General features: G+C 36.7%; 3 protein-coding genes across 4 annotated transcripts; 1 reads left to right on the top strand and 2 right to left on the bottom strand.

The window, feature by feature from the left end:
* Positions 1 to 813: 813 nt before the first annotated feature.
* LOC104109479 (cytochrome b561 and DOMON domain-containing protein At3g07570-like) lies at positions 814 to 3,209 on the bottom strand. Its single transcript, XM_009618801.4, has 4 exons — positions 2,899 to 3,209; positions 2,405 to 2,807; positions 1,239 to 1,522; positions 814 to 1,138 (listed from the first exon to the last, which is right to left on the bottom strand). The coding sequence occupies exons 1-4, from the start codon at positions 3,076 to 3,078 to the stop codon at positions 905 to 907; spliced, it is 1,101 nt and encodes a 366-aa protein (XP_009617096.1). The 5' UTR covers positions 3,079 to 3,209; the 3' UTR covers positions 814 to 904.
* A 1,105-nt stretch (positions 3,210 to 4,314) lies between these two features.
* On the bottom strand, positions 4,315 to 14,338 carry LOC104109478 (ubiquitin carboxyl-terminal hydrolase 5). 2 transcript variants are annotated; one of them, XM_018775344.3, is made up of 14 exons: positions 13,973 to 14,338; positions 12,694 to 12,733; positions 12,482 to 12,584; positions 11,212 to 11,356; positions 10,970 to 11,029; positions 10,775 to 10,867; positions 9,217 to 9,615; positions 8,808 to 8,948; positions 8,555 to 8,725; positions 7,733 to 7,990; positions 7,496 to 7,644; positions 5,766 to 6,350; positions 5,259 to 5,532; positions 4,315 to 4,902 (listed from the first exon to the last, which is right to left on the bottom strand). In XM_018775344.3, the coding sequence occupies exons 2-14, from the start codon at positions 12,731 to 12,733 to the stop codon at positions 4,705 to 4,707; spliced, it is 2,616 nt and encodes an 871-aa protein (XP_018630860.1). In that variant the 5' UTR covers positions 13,973 to 14,338; the 3' UTR covers positions 4,315 to 4,704. The 2 variants fall into 2 exon arrangements, with proteins under 2 accessions (XP_018630860.1, XP_009617095.1); XM_009618800.4 differs by having other exon boundaries at positions 12,482 to 12,733.
* A 2,904-nt stretch (positions 14,339 to 17,242) lies between these two features.
* LOC138895735 (uncharacterized) lies at positions 17,243 to 18,523 on the top strand. Its single transcript, XM_070180459.1, has 3 exons — positions 17,243 to 17,475; positions 17,599 to 17,908; positions 18,152 to 18,523. Exons 1-3 carry the CDS (start codon positions 17,243 to 17,245, stop codon positions 18,521 to 18,523), a joined length of 915 nt encoding a protein of 304 aa, XP_070036560.1.
* Positions 18,524 to 25,443: the final 6,920 nt, after the last annotated feature.

Here is a 25,443-nt window from a genome sequence, read left to right as displayed (position 1 = left end):
GTATTTATATCATTCGTGGGTGCGGCTAACTCCCCATGAGGTAATTGTATGATTTTTCAAGGTGAAAGAGCTCCTGACCAATTATAACAAAAATAAATAAAAACAAAGTGCCAATAAAAGGAACCCAGGGCCCATATTCTTCGCCAATTTGAATTTTACTCATATTTCGAATAAATTCAAGAACATATTCTTTTGAAATTGAGAAGAAAATTGTGCTTGTATGAGGGAATTAAGCAGACAGACATGGGGAATAGGAATGGGGAGGGTTACGGTTACAATTAATCCCTATATTTAAGGGATCCTTCTTTTATTATGGTTTTTTGTGTGTATGTGTGTGTATATATATATATAAATAAATAAATAAATAAAAATATAGTGCCAATAAAAGGAACTCAGGGCCCATATTCTTAGCCAATTTGAGTTCTACTCACATCTCCAATAAATTCAAGAACATATTCTTTTAAAATTGAGAAGAAAATTGTGCTTGTATGGGGGGAATTAAGCAAGACAGACATGGGGAATAGGAATGGGGAGGGTTACGGTTATAATTAATCTATATATTTAAGGGATCCTTCTTTTATTATGGTTTTTTTTGTGTGTGTATATATATATATATAGACACAATATAATTTTTAAGAAACCTAAAGAAAAGTAGTAAATAAGTTTCTAATATAGGATAGCTAGGTAAAATCCCTTAGTTTTTGGACCGCTATTCAAATTTTAGTCGTCGTTTGAAATATAATTAAAAAATATTTACTTTTAAATTTGAAATACAAAATACTCTGCATAAGCCCTCATTGTTTGGTTGAAATGTAAAAGAATTTATGTTTGATATGCTATTTTTGGAAGAAATATGAAGAATAAAAAGCTCATAATACATGAATGGATGACGTAGAGAAGATTTCTATTTTGTGGTCATCCACATTCTGATCTCTAGAATGGCAGCAGTGGTAAACAATACAAATAGAGTAACAGCAAAACCAACATTCCAAGCAGTCCCTGCATCTCCTAAATGGATTCCATAGAAAATATTTACTGCTGCCAAAAGTATCAGAACCCTTCCCAGTGTGTAATGGTACCAATTCCAATATTTTCTCACTTTGGATTCCTTGCCTGGTCGAGCCAAAAATGCAATAACCTAACCATATAAACAAATAGGCCAGTTTGATCTACTAGAGTGAAAGTAAAATACAAAGTGAAAGAGGGTGATTGTAAATTTAGTCATAGATGAAACAAACCTGCAAGCAACCAAGAACGAGAATGAAGATGCCAAGGGCTTTGTGTCTATCAACATCAACACTAAGACGATCTTCGAGAACAAAACCACAGATAATACCCGCAAATCCAAGGAGAAAGCCAAGTGATTGAATGGTGGTGTGAGAGTAAAACCATATTGGATCATATTGCCTCAAGTATCTAGCAACCATTGCCCCTATTGGTATCACAATGCCCCAGCTAAACATGTTTAAGAGTCCATGACTTCTCCTCAGATTTGCATAAGGGGTCTTTGATTCACTTTGACCTGTTGCACAACATCACAAAATTATCAACAAATGAATTTATTAAATTAACATGATATCAATGCAGATGTCCTGAATTCGAGAATATATACATTATCCGACTGAAAATGTACATCTCATCTACCAAACAGTCTACGATAATTAGATGAGATGTTACATAATAAAATATCAGGCCTACTCCAAATTATTTTTAGTTTTTTCCCAGCTTTGTCTTAAAAATTATGCAAATCAGATTTTGATAGTGACATCTCAAGTCGGAGTTGAATTGGGAAAAGTCCACCAAAAGGAACAGCCTTTGCAGGTGACTTCTTTGGAATAATTGGCACGTTCATGGCAGCTTAATTTTCTTTTATACTAGTGAGATTTGTTCAAAGGTTGGTTTTAAATCAGCTCCATTATCTTAAAAAGTAATACCTTCTCCAACTTGAACTAAACTTAAAACGTTGACTATTAAAACATTGACATAAACAGGAGTACAACTCATTCTGACATTGGAGCTACAATATTACAGTTGCAATAATTCAATGGATGTGAGTTGTAGAAACTAGGATTTTGAGTTATTTATATATATTAAATGGATTTCTTTGAAGATTATAATCGTATTATTATACATAGTAGTTAGTGGTAGTTGATAAAGTAGTAGTTGGTCACCCACCGGAGATAAAAAACAGGCAAAACGCTTTCATCACTTGCCACGTAGACCCCTGGTATGGACTTTTTAATAAACACATAAATTAACCAATTAAGAAGAGTAGTATTTGTTTCAACAATTTCCAAACTCCAGGAACCAATAATTTGTAAATTTTCTCCTATCACTAGTGTTAAAGAGACGCGATGTGCGAAGAATAGTAAAGAAAATACAAAATATGTATTGAGTAACTAACCAGAGGTATAATCGAGGAAAGTGGAGGTATGTTCCCGATGTTGGGACAAGCGGTAGTTGACGGGGGAAGGCAGGCGTCCATTAGGGCCAAGTGAGTAAATTAAGCGATTACTGGGCATTTCAGTGTTCAATTGAAAAGCCATATAAATCCTTGAATTTTCAGCTGCAATAGAAGATGTCACATTCACAAGTTGAAGATTTCCCTGATCGGGCAAAACTTGCTCCGGCGATTGTCCGCCCAGAAAATATCTTTTCATTCTGGAAGATCCGTCGGTGCTCACCCACCCTACAATCGCACTGGACCCCTCCATTTTCCCGTCTCGTGAAAATCCCATCCCTATGAATGAATTCGAATTCGGTGCTGATAGTACAAAGCTCCATACTTTTGTATCCGTTTGCATATACTAAATAATCACGATAAGTGTTACTCTTTATATAACAAAAAAAATTATAAATAAAAGTAAATAGAGAAAGGTGTTTGTTAAAAAGACTTACTCTCAGGATATAGTTTTGTGCAGCCCATACTGAAACACAACGTAAAGAAGATGTATCAAAGAGAGGTTTGTTTTTGAGGTTAAGATTCGAATTACATGAATCTGTGCCTTGACAATCTACTTGGGAACTCAATATTTGGACGAAGAAAAACAAGGCAAAAATATTATAACGTGTCTTCATCTCTAGCTTCTCTCTTTTCAACTTCTCTCTTTTCGTGTGAAATATGAAACACGGGGAAAAGCGATGATTTTTAGTGAATGGAGAGAGAGAGAGATGATGAAGTAGTTGACTAATTGATTTGTTTATGGTGAGTGGGTAGTGGAGTATTATTATATTCGGAAACTTAATTAATTCATTTGGTAATAACACTCGTATGAAGACTAACTTAACTCTGTTTTATTTTTAAGAAATAAAAGTAGTGTGATGATTGATTGAGATTGTGAATTTCTGCATTACTGTATTTGGCTGGCGTCTATATTCTATGGCCTACCACTGATTACAATCTAACTTGTATTTCATATCTTTTACTACGTGTTATTAATCAATAGGTAATGTAAGTAGTTTTTAAATGGTGTACATATGTTATACACCTTAAATTTAAAGACAGACATAATACCCAAAGGATGCCAATAGGAAAAAATAATACTCCGTAATAGCTTACGAAAGACTAAAGGGAAATTGGAAAATAGAAGAGCAATGGGTCATCCTGAAAGTTGTGTGTTCCCTTTCTTTAGTAACCTCTTTTTTCACACACACCCCTCCAAAAAAAAAAAATATATAGATGACCTTCATTTTCTTGCGACTCTGTCAATCGTTTGAGTTGCTTCCGTTCATTGAGTTACCAGTTATACCAAAATGTTCCAAGGGAAAAAAATGCTACTGTTTTGTATCAGCCAATAATAGCAGTCAATCTTTCACCCAAAAATGGACTGTTTAACAACCTCATCAAAATTAGTTAATTGGATATTCGTCTCTCTTTAGCAAGGGCCAAATGGGAGTTCTATTTACTGCATTTATTTAATTTTATTCCCAACTATCTTTCCTTGTTTAGGTTCATTTATACTTCTTCTTTTCTTGGACGTCACAAATTCGATTTTTGACTTTACCCGTTACTGAAATTAGGGACCATCACATTGGTACCATCAAGAATACGAAATGAAAGAGACTTTATAGAACCAAAGAACCCAGTCGGACTTCATTTCGCAAAGTTGGTTTTACATCTGATAGATGCAATCAAATTTAATTGTTTTAAATTACTTGTATTTGATTTTGATCGTTTCCAAAACCTGCAGGTTGAAAATTTGGAAAAAATATTACCAAGATTTTAATATGTTTTAGACGCTTTTATGGGATAAGAAATAACGGGAAAGAATTGACTAAACATGCTTATGTCTAAATACACTTATTTTGCAACAGTTGGAGAAAACAACGACATCAATTATATGAGCTAAAACAAAGAGAAAACAGGGGAAAAAGGGTGGGGCAAGTTTCATAAGCCAAAAGAGAAAAAGGCTTATGCAGCAAAATAATGCAGATATGTAGAACTGGTTTCAGCTCTCCCTTCATTTCTCTACCCACTTCTTTGTTTCTTCAATGTTTTTCTCGCTCCTCTCATAGGGTTGGTACAAGGGTAATTCTTTGGCTGGTCATTCCCACCTACAATTCACCCATATTTTACTTTGTAAAGCCATTGGGAAAACCACCGAGACCCTAAACTGCCTAAACTTCTTGTATAGGATCCTAATATTTCACTAAATTAATACATTGATTTCATGTACAAGAAAGCTGATTTTTGTTGGTGAGAAGTTACTTCCGCGAAGAAATGTTGTGTTGGCCTGCTGAAGACACTGCTCCATTGCTTACAGAATGATGATGATGATGATGATGATCTGCTCTTACCCTCCGATAGAAAAGTACATAAGCAGCAGCGGACTTCACATCTTCTTCATTAATTGGTGATATGTGGCTATCATCAAAGTTGTACCATCTATTTTCATCAAGAAGCTGGCATGACGGGAAAGACTAGCGTATTAGCATATGTACATTAGTTATTAGATATTGCAAAAGGAGAGCAAATTGTACTTGAGATGCTGATGCAGTACCAGGAGGCCTGTTAATGTGGCAGGATAGATTTATAATAATTGAACATGGAAAGGGATAAATGAGATGAAAGAAAGCCTTCCATAAGACAATTTAACCAACTTTAACACTCAATAGGATTGTATCCATGAGGACAATTTTGAAGATTTGATTATTAACTGCTCTGTTATCATTCAAAACTTAGACTAATACTCTATGCCATGCAACAAGAGAACGCTAGCTAAAACTTCAATGAACTCAAGACAGCACAATGAACTCACCTTGATATGTGCGGTGTAGTGCCCACTTCCCATTCCACCATAGTGATTTGTTAGCGCATACAGTTCATAGAGCTGACGTCGAGAGTTGTTCTTGTTAGCCACGTATTTTGTCAAGTCAAAATCATGAATAGGAAAATTTACAAAAGTTTCCAGCTTATGCTTCATGGACCGGCTGTAGGAAAACCTCTTCAGGTGGATAACAAGCACTTCAGGAAGCCTCCAAAGATCCAACTTCTTACTTGCTTGTCTTCGCTCTTTGCATGTAGGACAATACCTTTAACATATATCCGCAAAACTTGATATAAGCAATCACTTAAAAAGGAAAAAGCTAACAAAGCTATCATGAGGCAAAACTTGATATAAGCAATCACTTAAAAAGGAAAAAGCTAACAAAGCTATCATGAGGAATGGTATGCGCAGACATCAGGCATATAATGAGTAAATAGTTGTCCTTTTTTTCGTGTAAAATTCTGGCAATAAGAGCAATGAGAACAGGAAGAGACTAACCACATATCCTCAGGGACCAATGGCTCTTCACGTAAAAAGGCTTCTAAGCAACTGTACAATGAAAGAGGTTCAGTACGGGCTTTCTTTGTAGCAGGCCCATATTTTGTGACTTCAGGCAAATTCTCTATGTAACGAGTATCATAATTTTCCAAAAGCTTCTGAGACCAATCAACAAATACAAGTATTGACATTGACGATGAGGACAATTTCACTGATTTATCTTCTCCTACAGTTAGGTCAATGCATGCATTATTCTCATCAACCAACTGCAGAGGTAGTTTCTCCAAGTTCGCCAGTTTTGAGCTAGACATATCCTTCTGTCTCGGATCATCGTTTGGTAGACTGGAGTCTATACAGGCTTCACTAGCAGCGGTAAGACGGGATGCGTTGGCTGCTGCTGATGATGCTTTAGAGCGAGAAACACAGTTAAATCCTGGATTTTCTGATCTAAGCATTGGCGAGAGCATTCTGTGAACTATCAACTGTATATCTCCCCTTGTGATGACATCATCACAAGAGATTGGTGAAACAAGAGGTGTCCCATAAGGCTTCCACCCAACACTACTTTGAGAGATACCAATTTCCCTACAAAGAAAGGCGCAGCATTAGAAGAGAGAAGATTGCATATATGCTCTCTTACTAAAATAGCATTTTGAATACCAAGGAAACTTCAACAAGTGCCTTGAAGAGATGTAATGAGATACTGAAGAAAACAGGAAGTGCATAGTAGACCTAAAAGTGCTGCAGACTACTTTTTTCCAAAAGCTTATGGCCCTAGACAAAGTTCAGAATACAACAATGGATTTCACTTTCAAAGATGATAACTCTGCAACTAGCTGCTCCAAGGAAAGTAGTAGGTTAGCATTGTACCCACTTTTTATTTCTCTTAAATACCCTTAATAATACCTGCCAGCTCATTAAAATAGAGACTTTTTGGTCTTTTGAATAAATTCATTAACTCTTCTATGAAAATCCTGACTACTGTCTCCAATTCACTCTCTGTAGAAAAATTCTGGCAGGAATCATTAGTTCAATTTTCTAGTCAATTTGCCATTATTAACTGAAGATATCTCTTCAATCATTGAGCACAAGAAATATCAAAATATAATAAAATCTTCAATTTTCCAATACTTGATTTCTCATTGTTTTGGATTTTTGCTAAACCCAGCAACACACAATGTCAAGATTAGCAAGAACAAAGGCTTCGGTCGACTTCCGGATCAGAGTGGAGGAGGCTTTGAAAGAACATTGCTTTTCACGAAGCTCATTAGACCATGGGAAGAAACTTCTGTGTTTTGATTCTTTTTCTTTTTCCAATTGGATTTCAATTTCTTTTTTTTTTCTTTTCTTTTTTTGTGAATTTCATTTGAGTTAAAGTTGCAGTGAACTTCAATTTGGGTCTGCGAAGGGATGAAGGGGGGAGGGAACAACGGGAAGGGGATCTGGTGGGGAGGGAGGGAGAAGTGAGGTTTAGTTCTTGAGATGGAAGACAAAGATAGTCATTTTACTAATGTGTTAGCAATGTATCATTAGGGGTATTTAAGAGAAACGAAAAATGGGTACAATGCTAACTTACTATAGCCATGTGGGTGTGTATATATATATATATATATATATATATATATATATGCAGATGAAGAATATTGGACAACACTCTATCAATTAAATCAGGAGGTAACACATTAACTGCCTATCTCTAGTGGTGCAGACAAGGTACACATTATGCATACCGTTCTTCCCTACGGTGTATCAGTTGAAGAAACTTCGAGTTCTTTGCTAATTTTGGAATCTTGTAGGCCGCAAGGTGATCATCATCTTTGATAGAAGACAAAGATATTAGAGGATCTTCCAGAAAACGATGAATCAAATGGCCACGTATCTACGAGCAGCACACGAATCAGGTGAGACCCAATTAAACATCAAGTATTTCATGCTTAAAAGATAACTTGAGTAATCAGAGGACTAACCTCAGCAAGCAAAACTTTCTCAGTGTGCTTTAAGGAACAAGAATTACCAAGTGCCTGAATCAAGTCCCTGCAACGTCCCTGCTTCGGCACTGTAACAGTGCAAGCAGCTGGAAGTGCACTTCCATCGCAAGTGAAAATTGTTACTGTCATACTTCGTGTAGTGGCAGATTGAAGCGGCAAAGAAAGATACATGAATGGATCAAATGTTACTGAGACTTTATTACACACAGGACACACTAGAGTTGACTTGTATTGGCCCTGTAAAAGGGAAAGGGCAGATAAATTCCATAGCCATGGATGTATAAAGAAAATAACGTTCTTATTTTGTTTGTTTTTGTTTCTTTCTCTTTCTTTTTGGTTTAGATAAGTAAATACAAGTAGCACTGAAGCAGCTAACAGTTTTTACATGTCAGACTCTAAAAGGGGAGAGGGTGGATATCTGTTGTTGAATGCTAAATCAAATAGAAACTGTTTTGCTTGAGGCATGAGAATTGCCTTAATATTTCTGAAGAAAGAAAACCTGGACTTATAAGAGAAGTACAGTACAGAAGAAAAAATCTGAAGCTTAGGTCTGCAATTAGCATTAAACATGGAAGTGAACTTCATAGAAGCAGAAATATGTAGCAAATATAAGATCAAATAAATCATTTAAGAAGAACTTGATAGGGAGCCAATGCCCAATAGTTCAGCAGTCGGAGCAATCGTCAAGATAATCAAATTTCTGACTCATCAAAGTAGACATTTGAGAAGGCTAGCTCAGAAGCAAAGCGTATGCCCCATTATTTGTCAGGTATTAACATTTTCTCACAATATAGTACTCACTTGGCATACATCCACAATTATGGAATCATTTCGGGCAATGTGATTTGCCCAATACTCATCTGCAACTTCTTCATCAGGTCGGCCATCTGCATCTTTCGATTTTATGTAAGGCTTGTGTTTGACACGATTTAAGTCTTCGTGAAGTCCATCCAACAAAAATGCAAGGAGTTCCTGAAGAGAAGAATTTTGGGTATAAAGAGAATCCTATTCATAGCAGGTCAAAGCAGCTATAATTTCTGAGTATATACACCACCTGAGAGTCATGCTGGTTGTATCCACTAAACTGTGGGGCAAAGCGAGCCAGCTTTGCCTTAAAAGGACGAGGGGCAACTGGAGTTCGCCCTGGTGCCCATAACTTTCGAAGTAAATCGCCAAATGCTAAAGCCAGCTCACCCTGCACATTTAGAGCAAAAGTCAATAGACAATAACTTTTCCTATTTCTAAATTATTAATGAGAAAGGTTTTTATGCCTCTCTTCCAATATAGTTGACTACTTTTTCAGTATACCAACCACCTCTAGGGACAATACCTCTAGACTTGCTAATACATTTTAGCCTAAAGCAAAATCTGACTAGTAAATGGCACTGTTTTAGCAAACCTTTCAGCATCCAAATCAAATTTGAGAAACTACTTTTCAAATAGTTAATTTGGCTGAAACTTACAACCATCCCCAGAGGATTCTGCCGGTTTATCTCCTGATAGTAATCTTCTCGAAAGTAGCGAGCAAACTCTGGAGTATGAACAAGACATTGTATGGCGCTGTTCATGAAGCAAGTATTCCCAAGGTTCATCAACCCTGTAAGACCACAAGTAGATCCCCTCGTACTAACACCAGTACTCGCATAGGTCTTTTCTGTTCCTGAAGAAGCTAGGTGCTGTGACTGCGACAACTCTGCATTGCCATTTCTTGTTGAACCCTTGCTCAGAGACAACCCTTCAGCATTTGAGAAGTTCGACTGAGATGGTTCCACAAGAGCCACCATTCCATTATCTGCTGCTCCATTTTCGTGAAAAGAATTCATACCACCAGCAGAGTTACTATTAACAACCTCAACCAAAATCTGCTTCAATGCAAATCGCATTGCAAAACAGGGGAAGAAAGTCTTAGAATGCTGGGGAAAGCTTAGAAACAACAAAGTGAAAGAACACCTTCACAAGAAACAGAAGCAATATTCACTTAAGTAGCAGTATTTTTCTTATTATTTCCTTAAAGAGGTTGTTGGCAATCCATGCAACATTATAATTCATTGTCAACCGGCATACTGACCTTAATGACCTTTCCACTCCATGAACTTATCATTCATTTTAATCCTCAAACAAAAGGAAAAAGAAAATACCTGTAATTTGAATTTTGTGTACTAGAAATTGCACTAAAGTAGTCCTTACACTCATCAGAGCTTTCTGCTATAAACTATAACAGCTAGATTCAGACGTATATGCAACTATAAACGTTCATTCAGTCATGCTGGAAATTCATAGCAGAACTTTACTCAAAAATTAATGAATAAGGTCATATTTTCCAGGGTCCATTACTTTAGAGGCCAGAAACTAGGAAACTAGACCAAAGAGAAGCAATTACTTTGGTTCTGAATAGACCCAATTGTGGACGAATCCTAACTATCTTTCCAACTCGTCTCACAAAGTCGCATGACACAGGAAATGTGTGCCTTCTCAGCAGTCATAAGTACATACATTAGCTCTTTTGCCTTTCTTTTTTTTCCTTTAATCAAAATTTGATAGGTGATCATACGGCACGACAAGAAAGCTGAACTTTACATGACTGCCATAAAGAAATATTCATGAATTTATCACAAAAGAAAAAAAGAACTACCATGAATAGATTCTGGCGTTGCATCCATCATCTTACAAGTTCTTCACTATCATGCAAAAAGCTATACTTATCAAAGAAAATAGCAAAAACAAGCCATACAGGGATGTAAATGCAGAGGGCTCCATTCCACATCTCCAAGAAGAAGTAATAGAGAGGATAACAAAGACCAGTTTATTTCTAACTTTTTCAAGATAGAGCCAAATGCTAGAGAAATAGTATTTGATATTCAAACAACCCCGAACAAGTAAATGTATCATGTATGTATAGCATTACTGATGGATAAAATCAAAGAACATCAAAGTTAGACCAGACTTCTAGATCCTTAACTGGTTCCTCTGTGGCAGAGATAATAGTCTTAAAAGAATTAATTGCAGCATACAGAAACATACATCCTGATCCATTTGTATATTTGCATCATCAAGTGTCTTTTCCATGTCCATCAATGCATGCTTTTGATGGCTAAAGTAATCCCATATGCAAACCTAAAAAGGATAGAAAGGGTTCAAACTACAGAAGTGAAAAAAGCATAGTTTCTTTCAGGAACCACAGAAGGCTCAAAAAGGTATATCAATAGATCCTCTTACTATTTCTGGGTTGAGAGAGAAAATCTCACAAGCCTTCTTATGAAGTTCTCTAATTGTTTCCTGCTCAAACAACAACAAAGAATGCCCTCTTAAAAAACATCATAAGCTTAGGGGCTTCATAATCAAATAAGGATACTTTTCATGTACACTTATTTCTCTTCAATTGATTTTCACTGTCTTATTGAAAGAGGGGACGGAAAATTGGGTTGTGTGAAAAGACAGAAATAGTCCGATGATCTTACCTTTTTACTTATTCTTATGGTAGAGCGTTCATCTTTTGGCATCAGATGTAACTGAAGACGCAGAGGATAAACTTCTACGGCCAACTCAGTCTGAGAGAGACCAGAGTTGATCACCTTCCGTGGCAATATAGGACCTCCTCCATACCTAAACCAAGAAATGGTTATTCTATTTCCTTAATAGTGCTTTACAGAAAAATGGCTATTAAATTTCATAATACTTGCTTAATCCTTACTTCCCCAATATGGCTTTCTCCCAATGAACCTACAATGCTTATGCAAAGCTACCAAAAAATATCTCTTATCTAAACAACGACAGGAAAGAGAGAGAACGTTAAGGACTTTATCAAAAAAAGAAGATAGGGTTAAGGTGTTCACTTAAAATGGAAAATTGGGGGCTAGCAGAGGACATGTGCCTTCAGAATTAACAATTGTGAAGGGGAAAGAGCATTCAACAGCACCATACAGAAGGGGGAAAAAAGAGGTGGTCAAATCAAGTTTCATTATTTCTTTTCTCTATATCCTTTTTCTAACTTTATTTTATAACAGTGATTTTTTCCTAATTTTAGTTATAAATGGTGAGGAGGACGTTAATCTAGGAGCTTATAATTGAAGAAAGGACCAAGCAGCAAGTTCTCAGGACACCTTCAGTTTTGATGAAAGTTTACCATCTCCTCCAAAATTTTGGCAGAACTATATCAGAAGAAAATCAAGCTAAGTTTTTCTTGCATGAACTATAGTAGTTTCAAAAGAAGGATACAAATTGCATATTTACATGTCATTTTTTTGTAACTTGTTGCAGTATGTAATTTACATAGGTATGCTTAGCATATTACTTCAATCCCAGCTTACCAATGAAACTCAAAGAATTTTATTCGTAACATAAAGGAGGAAACACTTGAACTAAGTCATTTGTACACATTTCACATCACCTAGAATTACTCCAACCCCTCGCCTTACCCAACCCAGCAACACTGAAGGGTCAAGTAAAAGCTACTCTTCAAGGTCCATCTATCTCCTATGAAAAGTCTTTTGCCTCCAGATCTTTTTACACAACCACCATAAAGTTATAGGCTTTTATTCCGAGGTCCTGTAACTACCTAAATCATGATTTCTTTGGATTATTTACCAATTGTTTTGAATCTTTCATCTTCTCTAACTTTCAAATTTTTACGCTCCAACGAATTAAGATTGTGAACTTGCATAACTAGCATACAGCAGATAAAAACCATACTAAAAAGTATAAGCAAGAACATTTTCTAAGGAAACTCACCATTCATATAGTTGATTCCACACTTCCTGAGGAAGTAATATATAATCAGTGCCTTCTACAAGAGTATCATGCAGCTCAATCCCCACATTAGAATCCCCTGAGGCTGCTTGATATATCAAGTCAGAATTATTAATGCTGGAAGGCCTCTTCAAAGCAGTAGAACCGCCTAAGAACTGATGCTCAGAAGCAGATCCATCATTTACAGTACTTGCCTGGTTTTGGTTCACATATTCCAACCATTCTTGCCACCATCTGTAGAACCCCATACAAAAATAGATCATCATTTACCCAACCGTCTTACTCCGAAGAAGAATATTTACATACAAATACATAGAGCATATCCTCTCAGAATTTTTAAGTGACAAACTGACATTGCCCGACTAAGTCAAACAATAAATACATTGAAAGCTGAAACTCGTAGAAACAGTTTCCTAAAGGGCCCAAACCTCTCAAAGACAAACCAAGGGCGAAAATGAGAAGAAGAACATACAGAGCACAATAACGGCTATTAAAGAAGCAAATGACTCCTCAAAGTCTGCATTCTTCTCTAAATAGATCCTATTTCAGTATGTGAAAACTCTAGATCCCAATTTTATCCACTTATTGTTCCCACGAATTGAATGAGAAATTTGCATAACTTCTATTCTGTGTCCCCCAAGGGAAAGAAAGTTGCATTTCCAGAAAATATTAGTGAGAAAATGCAGTATAATTCAAAGGTATCAAGTTTTGCCTTTGCAGTGTCCACTAGTCATAAGAACATGGCTGGTGGTCTTAATAGTCAATGCTTTTCACAGGCAGAGAGAGCAATACCTTTATCCCTTTATCTTTTATTTTTTTCCTCATTTGGGGTCGTTGGGGGCAAAAGCCTTTACAGAAATTGGGAACCCAGATACGTTAAAATTAGCAAGAGGAATTGCAGAAGTGTGTTATTTGAAACCCTACTAGGCATTGAAAATTGCTCTTAAAACCTACTAGTATTTTGCCTTCCAGCGCGAGGTAGAGTTGCTTCTTTAATGACCTGTATGCAATGGGTTTCAATTTAGCATCGTCTGGACAAACGAACATGGCTTATAGTTTAAAATAACAGTGGTGTCCAGGGTCAGGTTGAGCGCACCTCGACTATACCACCAAAATACCAGGTACCCCCAACAACATAGGTACCTGGTAACTCTGCCCACAAGTTAAAGACTCAATTTTTAACAGGCAAAGAGCAAAGACTTTTCTGTTTTTCTTCCCTTTTGAAGAACCCTAAAATTAGGCAGGGGAATAACACTAGGATACCCTAATGACATTCAAAAATGATCTCTTAAAAGCTATTATTTGTCCACAATGACCCCAAGAATACGGTAAATTATGGAGCAAGAGGCCAAAAATAATGGTGCTTGATTAAACAGAAGTACAAAAAAACCCTAGAAAAAATACATAAATTAGAGCAGCATGTATAAATTTAAAATAAATAAAAAAATGGGTATAAGAAAGGGGGTAAGGTACCGTTGAGTGATTAAAAAGAAAGTATCGCCTTGTTTGGTTTGGGCTTCGGCAGCAATAGATATATCTCTGATAGTGAGCTTCTCTTCCTCCAGCGTCAGCTCCTTTTTAACCACCGTCATTCCCTCTACCTCCTCCTCCTCCTCTTTTCTGAGGAAACTAAATACTAACAAAAACAAATCAGAAGAATGCGAAAGGGAGAAGAATTAGATTTCTCCGTCGGAAAAATTGAAAGCAGAGAGAGGATCGAGTCTTTTGCTGTGCTCTTTGTTTTCTCTGCTCTTCTTCTTTTCTTTCTTTGGGCAGAGTGGCACTGTTGATAATAATAGTAGCAACACAGGTTGAGAGGGACAGCCTAAACTAAATTGAGCCAAGTGCAAGGTGTACTCCTAATAACTAAATACTCCGTTCTAATTTATGTTAAGAGGTTTGACTGGCAAGAAAAAATTAAACGGCTTTTGGAATTTGTGATCAGAAACAAGTCCAAAAAGGGGCCCAGATTATTTGTGTGATTATAAAAAATTCTCGTTAAAGGTAAAATTATAAGTTTAAGCTAAATTATTTTCAAATTTAGAAAGAGGTCATTCTTTTTTAAACGAACCAAAAAGGAAATAGGTTCAAATAAATTGGAACGGAGTAAATATATATTTTTCTCTCTTCACAATTTTAACAAGGTTCAACTAAACCACCCTAGACCAAGGCTTATAGCTTAGTTATGCCTATAGAAATGTATTGTATTTGACATGGGTTCAGTTTCTTACTATTTGTGTTACGATTAGGGGTGTCAAAACTAATCCAAATCGATTTTACCCGTCCAATTCGTTCAAATTTTAATGGGTTTGAGCTAGAATAATTTTAAAAATGGGCTAGTTCAAGTTAACCCATAAAAAATCATCAGCCAAAATGGATCCATGATGATGCCCAACTTTGAGCCATAAAAATGTCCAATCTTAGAGTTCTATCTTGACCCATGTTTTAATAAATATTTTTTAATTTTTTCATGTTTGGTTGATTTAAATGTTTGAAAAATATTTTTTTATGAATTCGTTTTTCTCCGATTAGAGAAAAATACTTTTCGTATCAAAAGGAGGGAAAATATTTTTAAAAACTATTTTTCAACCTTCCTCATCTCCACCAACTCCCACCACCACTACCCCACCCAACCCTTACCCCCACCCAAAACCCCTACCCCATCCCCACCTCAGCCCCCACTCTCACCCACGTACCACCCAACTCTACCCCTACCCCCACCCTAAATATGTGAAAATATTATTTAGAGTACTTTCTTTTCATGATGTAAGAAAAGTATTTTCTCTCATTTCAACAAAATGAGTATTGTTTTTTCATGACGTATAAAAAATATTTTTTTCATTTCAACAAAGTAAGTACTTTCTTTTCATGATGTTGAATGATTTATTTAACTAATTGTTGTTGATATAAATAATCATCAAACATGAAAAAATCTGAAAATACAGAAGAAACACAATATCACAAAAGAAAAATTAACAGATAAAATTTATATCAATAAAATAAAGGACGGGTACTGAGCTATTTTTTAGGTATCATAATAAAATAAAATAAAGTTGTAGGTAATTAAATTTTATTAAATTTATATTCATAAGAAATTTAGATTTAATCTCGAATATATTTTTTTCAAATAAATTTTTTGAGTTAATATAATTAGATTAATTATATAAGTCTAAATATATATGAGTTAAATAAGTAGGTCCAAATCTACTAGGCTAGCCCATTTAATTGGGCTACAAGTGATGAGCCCACTTTATTAGGCCCAATATGCCATCTTCCTAGAGGCCCAGTTTGATGCCACGTGTCAAATGACGTGGCACGCCAAGTCAAGCGGAAGAGCCAATAGGATCATACCACGTGTCAAAATGACATGACATGCCAAGTCACATTAAAAGGCCAATGAAACTGCGCCACGTGTGCAAGTGACATGTTCTGACCAATCAAATGCGGCATTGTCACATTTTAATTTAATTGGTTGGAAAGAGTTTGTTCTTATCATAACTCTTCCCTCCCACAACTATAAATAGGGGTCTTCATAACACAGAAAAGACACTAAAAGTTATAACAAGAAGCAAGAGAGAGCTCGTGGATAAAACACCGCAAATTTCTCTACAAGTTTGAAGCTTCAAGCAATCAAGTTCAAGTTCAAAAAATCAAGTTCAAGCTCAAGAATGAATAACAAATCAAGATTTAAGGAGTACGAGTTCAGATCAAAGTTCGTGCTAGTTGAATTCAAGATCATCTTTCATGGCAACAACTACATATTCAAGATCAAGCTCGAAAGCCCTTGAATTTATTTACTATTGGAAAGAAGAATTAAAGGATTCATAGAGATTGTACACTCATATTATTTGAAATCAAATACTACGATTGTTGCAATATTTTTCGATCTTGCTTTTTTTTCTCGACGTAATTTATTGTCTACAAATTTTGGAACGAACCCACAATCGCTTGCGAATGGTGTTTGAGTTACCTCGGAGGTACCAACTTTGGATGAATCCATTAAAATGTGCCTTTGGAGTTACTTCTGGAATGTTCCTTAGTTTCATTGTCTGGCATCGAGGGATTGAAATTGATCAAGCCAAAGTAGATGCAATCTTGAAAATACCTGAGCCTCGGGATATTCATGAATTGAAAAGTGTGCAAGGAAAGCTAGCGTACCTTAGGAGATTTATCTCAAACCTAGCTAGAAGGTGCCAACCATTCAGTCGCCTCATGAAGAAAGGCATTCCTTTCAAGTGGGACCAAGTTTGCATCAATGTCTTTGAAAGTATTAAAACTTACTTGATGAAGCCTCTAGTTTTGGTAGCCCCTATACCTGGAAAACCATTGATACTATACATTTCAACACAGGAAAGGTCTGTTGGAGCGTTGTTGGCCCAAGAAAATAGTGAAGGGAAAGAAAACTCCCTTTACTACTTAAGTAAGATGATGATACCAAATGAGCTGAATTATTCGCCAATTGAAAAGTTATGTTTGGCGCTAGTCTTCTCAATCCAAAAGTTGAAGCACTACTTTCAAGATCATGTCGTTCGACTTGTTTCTAGAGCAAATCCCATCAAGTCCATGATGTCAAAACCTATCCTTAGTGATCAACTAGCAAGGTGGTACCTCCAGTTTCAACAATTTAAAATTGTGTACATCCCTCAAAAGGCTATAAAAGGACAAGCATTAGCGGACTTTTTAGCAGATCACCCTATACCTGATTATTAAGAGCTAACTGACGAACTACCTGATGAGGACGCAATGGTCATTGAAGTTCAACCTCCGTGGAAGATGTACTTTGATGGTGCTGCACATTGTGGAGGAGCTGGTGCTGGCGTAGTATTTGTCATTTCTCAAGGTGAGTTTCTGTCGTACTCCTTTACGTTGATGCAACTTTGCTCCAACAACGTTGATGAATATCAAGCATTAATACTTGGGCTTGAAATGGCTGTCGAAATGAAGCAGTTGCAATTGCATGTCTTTGGTGACTCTCAGTTAGTAATCAACCAGCTTTTAGGTAGTTACGAGGTCAAGAAACCTAAACTACGCCCATATCATGATTATGCTAAAAACTTAATGGGGTGGGTCGGTGACTTGACTATGTAACATGTGCCTAGGAAAGAAAACAAGAAGGCTGATATTTTAGCTGCCCTAACTTCATCGTTATCCCTACTTGATCAAGCGCAAGTTACTATCTACCAAAAATGGGTAGTACCGCCACCAAATGAGGTGGAAAGTGAAGAAAATGAACTCGAGCATCTGGTCGCGGTTTCTGGAGCTGAGAAGGAAGAATGGCGACAACATATAATCGACTACTTAAGCTATGGGATACTTCCAGAAAATCTGAGGAGAAGGACTAAAATCTGTCGTCGTGCACCTCATTTCCTTTACTACAAAGATACTCCATACAGAAGATCCTTTGAGGGAGTACTCTTGTGATGCTTAGGGGAAGATAAAATACCCCAAGCTTTGCAAGAAGCACATTCTAGGGTATGTGGGTCATACCAGTCTGGACCAAATCTCCATTTCCATATAAAAGGGATGGGATATTATTGGCCAGCGATGGTAAAAGATTGCTTGGACTACGCTCGAAGATGCAAGGCTTGTCAATTCCATGCAAATTTTATTCACCATCCTCCTGAAGTGTTACATCCGACTGTTGCATCATAGACATTTGATGCTTGGGGACTAGATGTTGTTGGACCATTGCCAAAATCCTCTGGTGGAAACTTCTACATCTTGGCTGCAACTGACTGCTTCTCAAAATGGGTCGAAGCTATTGCTCTTAAGGAAGTAAAGAAGGAAAATATTGCAAGTTTCATCCGAGTAAACATAATTTATCGCTTTGGTCCTCGTTACATAATAACGGATAATGGTAAGCCATTCGACAATAGGTTGATGAACAAGATTTGTGATCTCTTTGGCTTCAAGCAACGTAACTCTTCTATGTATAATGCTTCCGCCAATGGTCTAGCTGAGGCATTCAACAAGACTATAAGCAACTTGTTAAAGAAAGTTGTCTCCAAATCCAAACGAGATTAGCATGACTGTATGGAAGAAGCTCTGTGGGCATATAGGACAACTCACCGCACACCAACACAAGCGACCCCTTATTCACTTGTCTATGGAGTCAAAGCCGTTTTGCCTCTTGAGCATCAAATACCTTCATTATGATTAGCTATTCAAGAAGGGATCGCTGATGAAGAAAATGCTCAACTTCGACTAGCAGAGTTGGAGGCTCTTGATGAGAAGAGGTTGGAAACTCAATCGAGTCTTGAATGTTACCAAGCTCGATTATCTCGCGCCTTCAATAAAAGAGTTCGCCCAAGATACTTTCAAGTAGGATATTAAGTCCTTGTCGTACGAAGATACATTATTCCTTCCCATAAACCTGTAAGGAAGTTCACTTCAAAATGGGATGGGCCATATGTCATGCAAGAAGTTTATTCAAGTGGAGCTCACAAACTGGTTGATGCAGATGGCATGAAAATTGGCCCTATCAATGGCAAATTCTTAAAGAAGTATTATCCTTGAAGTTACAACACTCCTTAATGCAAGAGCATAAATTGCATGTCACTCCTGGCCCGCGTGAGTCTAAATTGTATACGGCCCACCACTAAAAAAAGGAAAAAAGAAAGGGTCCGCTAGGATGAAACCCTCGAAAGAGGCGGCCTAGGCAAAAGTTAGGATATAAAAAAAAGAGCCTACTAGGTTGAAAACCTCGAAAGAGATGGCCTAGGCAAAAGTTAGGACATTAAAAAAATAATAAAATAAAAAACTCACCCATTCTGAACTACGGTATGACTTGATCCTCTTCACCGAGGTACGTAGGTAGCTTAGAGTTTCATTCTAAGTTCAGTCGCATAAGTTCAAAAGATACATATTGCCCCAATCGTCGTCCAAATGAAGTATTATGGAAGTAATTCATTCAACCAGCACTTGAAAATTGGGCTAAAATATCATTCTTTTGTCGAATCTTGGATCTCATATGACTTAGAGGGGGCAAGCCTCCATGTTAAGCCAATGTCTTCTAAATGCTCATAGTCTTACACTCATCCGAGTTAATTCAATCTATATTGAGCTTTCTATAATTTACGAAAACCATCAACTCTCTTGTTTTGATGGGCTTAATCCTGAGGCCTTACCTATTCTTGTCACCTTCTCACTCACCTTTTCTTATCCTTACTCCCATCTACCTAAAACCTTGTCACTCTACATACTTTAGTTTTCGACCTACACATATCTATTTATACCTCACAACCTTCCTTTACCTTGCTAGCACCATAGATTTCCGTTCGTGCCTTCTTAGTTACCTTTAAACATAAGCAATTACTTTTCCTGGTTGTTCTACCACTTGTTGCATGAATACATGGCTTATCTCATTGCCCACGAATACTGGAATTTCCTATAACTCATATGATCTCAAATATCACCTTTTGATTTTTTTCTTCTTCCCGTTCATTAGCCACGATAGGTGCCACTTTCTTATAGAGTACATACAATGTTGTAGTGAGACTGTTGTTACAAGACCATTTCTTCTTTATGTCACTATGCTTAAGTTGAAGCCTTCTTCCTTATTTCCTCAGCTAGTCTTTCTTTGTAGTACTTAAGGGAGACCCGTTGACTCCTGTAAAGCTGCGAGCTTATTACATCGTATACCCGAAAGAATTTTTGATGTTCTTACTCGCCTATAATTATCCTTAGTTACTTACCTCTGCGCCCTTGTACTTTTAGGGTTGCTTCTTAACTGAAATTTTTGATTGTCTTCTCAGTGGCGCCGCCTTTTATTTTCGTAACACTTATACGGTACCTTTAACTACCCCAATCCCTATCTGAATATTTCTCAAGGATTATGATATCATCATATTTGTGAGATTGAGTTCCCTATGTTGGGTTTCACTATGTTTATCTTGCACAATATACTGATTTGTCTGTTTCTTCTTGTCTAGCCATAACTAGACTCTTCGTGAATCAACTACTAATTACTCGTTGGTCTATTCTCATATCTATATTCTGCGTAATCTCCCTTGGGATATGTCCTTTGTTTGAACTTACCTCTCGCATTGGATCCTTATGTATCAAGTGTTCATTTGCACTTATTTATCAATAACATCCTGGGAGGGAACCTTTACTTTCTCTCCCCGGTGTCGTTCTTGCATAATGTTCTGGAGTTGTAACATATCCGTGGGATCTGAACAAATGCAATCTCATTTCTTTCGCCTTATCATCTTTTCCATCTTTTCACATCTTCACTGACATCTTACTCATCTTGCGGTAACCCTTCTGTACCAAGGATAACTGTTTATTTTTGCACGAGGGTGACACCTAGTGTAACTGGCACACTTAGTCCCTTAAGCTTAACTCTGCTCACAGTGCTTGCTTGAGGGAAGCATCTTCCTGAATGACATTTAAAGATTATTCTTCTATTGTCCATTCTATTATCGCCCGAACGCGATCTCTGAAATTCTCACGATGTCGACTATTATCAAATCCTTCGGTCCCGAATTCATGTTCAGTTTATCTTATTCACTAGCCCATACTAATTTCTATTACTCCGAGGGTCTAACTTTTCCTTCTGGTAATCACGTACGAGTCACCAACTCATTTCTCGAAATGGGGACATGACTTTATGGCTTATACTCTTTTATTGTCTCAAGGCATGTCACCTCTTGTCTTTTCCTTCACTTGACTATATAATCTGTAATCTTGTCATATTTTGATTTACCGTTATCATTAATTTATCACATCTTACTTATAATGCTTCATTTACTCTCTTCTTATTCTCCCGCTAATATTTCTGTCTATCACTTTATTCAGAAAACTTCAACAAAACATTCTTTCACTTATAGCTCCCCTTGCTTCATCTCACTTGCTCTTCGGGACGCCTAACATTCTCTCTCCTTTTTGTTTTCTAGAGACGGGAGTCATACTAAGGTAAATATTTATCCCTTCTAGGATTCCACTGCCTATCTTCTGAAATTTCTGAACATTCTAGTGTTCATATCTGACTGTACTACTCTAGAGTGCACCATCTGGGTGTCTCACAAGGAGAACTATTACCACGTTTGTAATATCCTTTGGAAATGTGAGCTAATGATAACAATACATCCACAATTTTGGGTTACTCTAACCCCAGCTGGATCCTGATATCCCATCCTTCTCTTAAACTATATCTTTTAGCTCTCATAGGGCATAATTGAGATATGTGTGGTCAATTGTATATATCTTTATTACTATTGAAAGTAACTGAGAATGCTTATATTTCTCTGCCTGAATTGTAAATACTAATAATCTTCACTAACTGGGTACCTCGTATCCTTCTTCACTTTGATTTTTTTACTTGTTGAAACTTGTATCTACCTTCTCTCTTCCCTCGTTGCTTTTTACCATATGGGTCGATAGAGTTCCTTATCAAAAAACTTACACATCTTAGTACACGTATGATCTACTGAAGATCTTACATTTACTTATTATAAGCATGATGCAAAATCGATCTCCTCTTACTCAACTCTTCCACATCCATATTCAATCTCTTACCAACTGTCTTTCTAGATGTAGATATCGTTGTATTACAAATAAAATAGAATTTAGGTGTTTGAATTCTTACAACTGAGCTCTACCACAAGATCTAGAGTAAGAAGAAAGAGTGACAGTCCTAAATGCCCTGTAGCCTCCTGCTTATAAGTGTGGTGCATAACACACCCATAAAGACGACTCTACTAGACACAACCAGTAGACTCCCTAGGACAAAACTGCTCTGATACCACTTTTGTCACGACCCAAACCGATAGGCCACGATGGGCATCCGGTGCCTTACCTAACCGAGCACCAACGTAACGTATCTTTCTTATCATACCATCATGGGTAAATGGGCCAGAAGGGCCGTAATTATATAAACAGAATAAAACATAAGGGAATACTCGACATAGGATGACCCAACATGGAATACAAACTTATACATGTGACATACGAGCCTATAAGACCGACATGATCATTTGTACACTCAAAAAATAGGCCAACAAGGCCATACAATCATCTATATACATCACATATGTCTACAAGCCTCTAAGAGTGCATAAACGTCATAAAGGTTGGGACAGGGCCCTGCCATACCAATCAATATATGTCCAAATCATACTGACCAAATAGGTAACTCCGGAGCAAGTGGAGTGCACCAATACCTTCCGCTGAGCTGATAACCTAGTAGGAGGACTCTCAACCTGTCTATCGGGACCTGCGGGCATAAAACGCAGCATCCCCAGGCAAAAGGAACGTCAGTACAAATAAAGTACCGAGTATGTAAAGCATGAAAGCAGTATATAAAAGACATGAAAGAAACAGGGAGTAAATAACTCAACCTGTAAGTCTGAATAGCTCTGTGAATCATGAAACATTTATAATGTCATGCATATGCATATAAATGTCACATCATGTTTAGGTATGTGCGTACATAACATCATTAAGCCTCTGAGGGCATCTCGTCATATCATCTTAGCCTCTGTGGGCGAAATCATCAACATAGTGATCAGGTGGAGGTGCGTATATAACACCATAACATTTCCCCATACACCATATATATATATTATACGCGTATATAACGCCATCTGGTCAAGGGTCAATATACATGTATAAATGAATGCAATGCATAATGAAGTAAGTCAATAAGATCTCTCGAAATATCATGAGACCCATGAATATGCGATATGATACTAGGACATATGGGGAATCAAGAACATAGGCAAAACTATTACTTCTAGGAATATAATCATTTGTGAAAGTTTCATGCTTGCTCGTTTTGTTACATCATATGGATCATGCTAAAAGGAAAGAAGGGATAGCCTTAACATACCTTAACTCCATTGAGATCTAATACCTTCCAAGAAATTCTTCAAACAACTCAACTCAATCTACTATAGCATAAGGAGATTCAAAATCAGTGTGCTGAGTAAAGGCTAAGTCCGCAACTTAAACTAGTAACTCGTTTATGTAAATTTGGGCAGCATCTCCCCTGTAACAAGAGCATCCTCCAATGCCATATACCAATAACAATGATCATAGCAATCCATCAATACATAATTATCAATAACAAGACACCATATAACAACAACAAGTCACAACTACTTCACGACGAGCGACAAGCTACGATTGAAACTGTATACCCCATATAACCCCTTATAGACTTCTTAATTTAACTTAACAGTATCATTAACATGATAATAAATTCATTTATCAATGATTCCAGCCTTATACCATATATTTATAACAAAGAAAATAATCCACAACTCCAACTATCCTCAATTAGCAACTTTACTCACTAGTTCATGTCTAGCCCATCCATTTAACTTAATCAACATCAAGATAACCTTAAGTACATACAAGAACACAATATAATTACCTCCTATAGTGGATTCAAGTTAAAATACATGTTATATTTAGCTTACAACAACCCAACATACCACAATCACTTCATACCCAAAATGACAACTATAGTAGTATCAAATACCCTAACAATATTACAAAGAATGACTAATCCACCATTTCACCATTATGTGGTATTTATCCACACCATTTTTCCTCCAAAACTCCATTAAACAGTAGTGAAATAGACAGACCAAAAACAACATGAAACAACCCACAAAACAGTCCACTACAAGTCGAATAACTCGAACTCACGGCTTCGATCATCGTCCCGTGAGTTCTAACTATTAGGAAATGAATTTATTAACCTTGATATTTAAAATCTTAAATACAGAAAGTATTCATTTTCTTAACTATTAAATACCTTTCAAAAATCAAACAACAAAGACAAAGATAGGTGATATAGCGATACTTACGTCGTAGGAATCGTTCTAATGTTATCGCTTCTTGATTTCGTACCCAGGATGTTAATCTTCTTTGAAACCCTTGTAGAGAGATTAAGGGTAAGTTTATAGGTCTTATTTGGTCGTGGTCTTAGAAAAATGAAGAAATAGATGACATAAGGGATATAAATATCCAATTTGTTGAAAAGTCAAAAAGGTGCTACTTGGCACCCTAATATTGGCCCTTCTTCCAATACTTATATCTTTTTATCCGGATGTCATATGAGCGAACGGTTAGAAGTGTTGGAATATACATTCCAAGACCTTGAATTTGGTATATAATATGTCCCAAAATACCTCATATAACACGCGAAAGGTATTGCTCAAAAAGCTTTAGTGACCCACCTACTTGTCACCTATGCAGTCTGCGCAGTCTCGCAAAACTACAAATATCTCTCTGCTCCGATGTCGTATTGACAAACGGTTTAATGATTTAGAAACTAGACTCATAGATCTTCAATTGTATATGTGTATCATCCTGTAATTCCAAATATATTCGGAGAAAAGCTCTGCTACATTTGACCTAATATTCAGCACATTATGAATGTAACTTGTGATGACCTTTGCCAACTTTTGTTCCAAAACTCGCTTGACTTCAAAATATAACACACGACTATCATACGACTAAAATAACTCATAACATAACCTCCTTATCACGTTAAGAACCCTAGTATCACCCCCAAAATTACATGTTATAACATTCCCAACTTGTCGACATTCGACGAAACTTATTTTCTTCAATTTGCTTAGCTCCTAAGCCTTTCAACCCTCTTGGTAGTTGTTATCCATGATCTTAGAGATTTGTAACCTCCAAGGTAAAATGATTGATTTACTCTATGTACTTTCAAAGACGATCTCGTTTCTGAGCTTACATCAAATGACTTATGATGTACTCTCATGTACGAAAATATAGGAGGTAACAACTTACTCTTGAAAAGAAACTCATACGCCACCCAAGTCCGTGCCATAGGCTTGCCCGTAGTGCAAGACTCGACTAATATAAGCTTGTAAAATCTAGAATCAAGTAGGACTTTATAGGTTGTAATGTAGGCTAAGGTACGGGTAGAATATATTGTGTAAAATAGTAACTTACCCTCGTAA

This window comes from Nicotiana tomentosiformis, chromosome 7 (genome assembly GCF_000390325.3).
Source record: "Nicotiana tomentosiformis chromosome 7, ASM39032v3, whole genome shotgun sequence".
NCBI lineage: Eukaryota > Viridiplantae > Streptophyta > Magnoliopsida > Solanales > Solanaceae > Nicotiana > Nicotiana tomentosiformis.
Note: the sequence above shows the minus strand (reverse complement) of the source record. Positions and strands in the feature narration are given on the sequence as shown.

Coding starts and splice junctions, on each gene's coding strand:
- LOC104109479 (XM_009618801.4), bottom strand. CDS start 3,078: ATGAAGACACGTTATAATATTTTTGCCTTGTTTTTCTTCGTCCAAATA. Junction 2,808..2,898: donor CACAAAACTATATCCTGAGA/GTAAGTCTTTTT, acceptor GTGATTATTTAG/TATATGCAAACGGATACAAA. Junction 1,523..2,404: donor TTTCCTCGATTATACCTCTG/GTTAGTTACTCA, acceptor GTTGTGCAACAG/GTCAAAGTGAATCAAAGACC.
- LOC104109478 (XM_009618800.4), bottom strand. CDS start 14,091: ATGACGGTGGTTAAAAAGGAGCTGACGCTGGAGGAAGAGAAGCTCACT. Junction 11,030..11,211: donor CCATAAGAATAAGTAAAAAG/GTAAGATCATCG, acceptor TTGTTTGAGCAG/GAAACAATTAGAGAACTTCA. Junction 7,991..8,554: donor TAATTGTGGATGTATGCCAA/GTGAGTACTATA, acceptor TCCCTTTTACAG/GGCCAATACAAGTCAACTCT.
- LOC138895735 (XM_070180459.1), top strand. CDS start 17,243: ATGGTCATTGAAGTTCAACCTCCGTGGAAGATGTACTTTGATGGTGCT. Junction 17,476..17,598: donor CATGTCTTTGGTGACTCTCA/GTTAGTAATCAA, acceptor ACATGTGCCTAG/GAAAGAAAACAAGAAGGCTG. Junction 17,909..18,151: donor ACAGAAGATCCTTTGAGGGA/GTACTCTTGTGA, acceptor GTTGCATCATAG/ACATTTGATGCTTGGGGACT.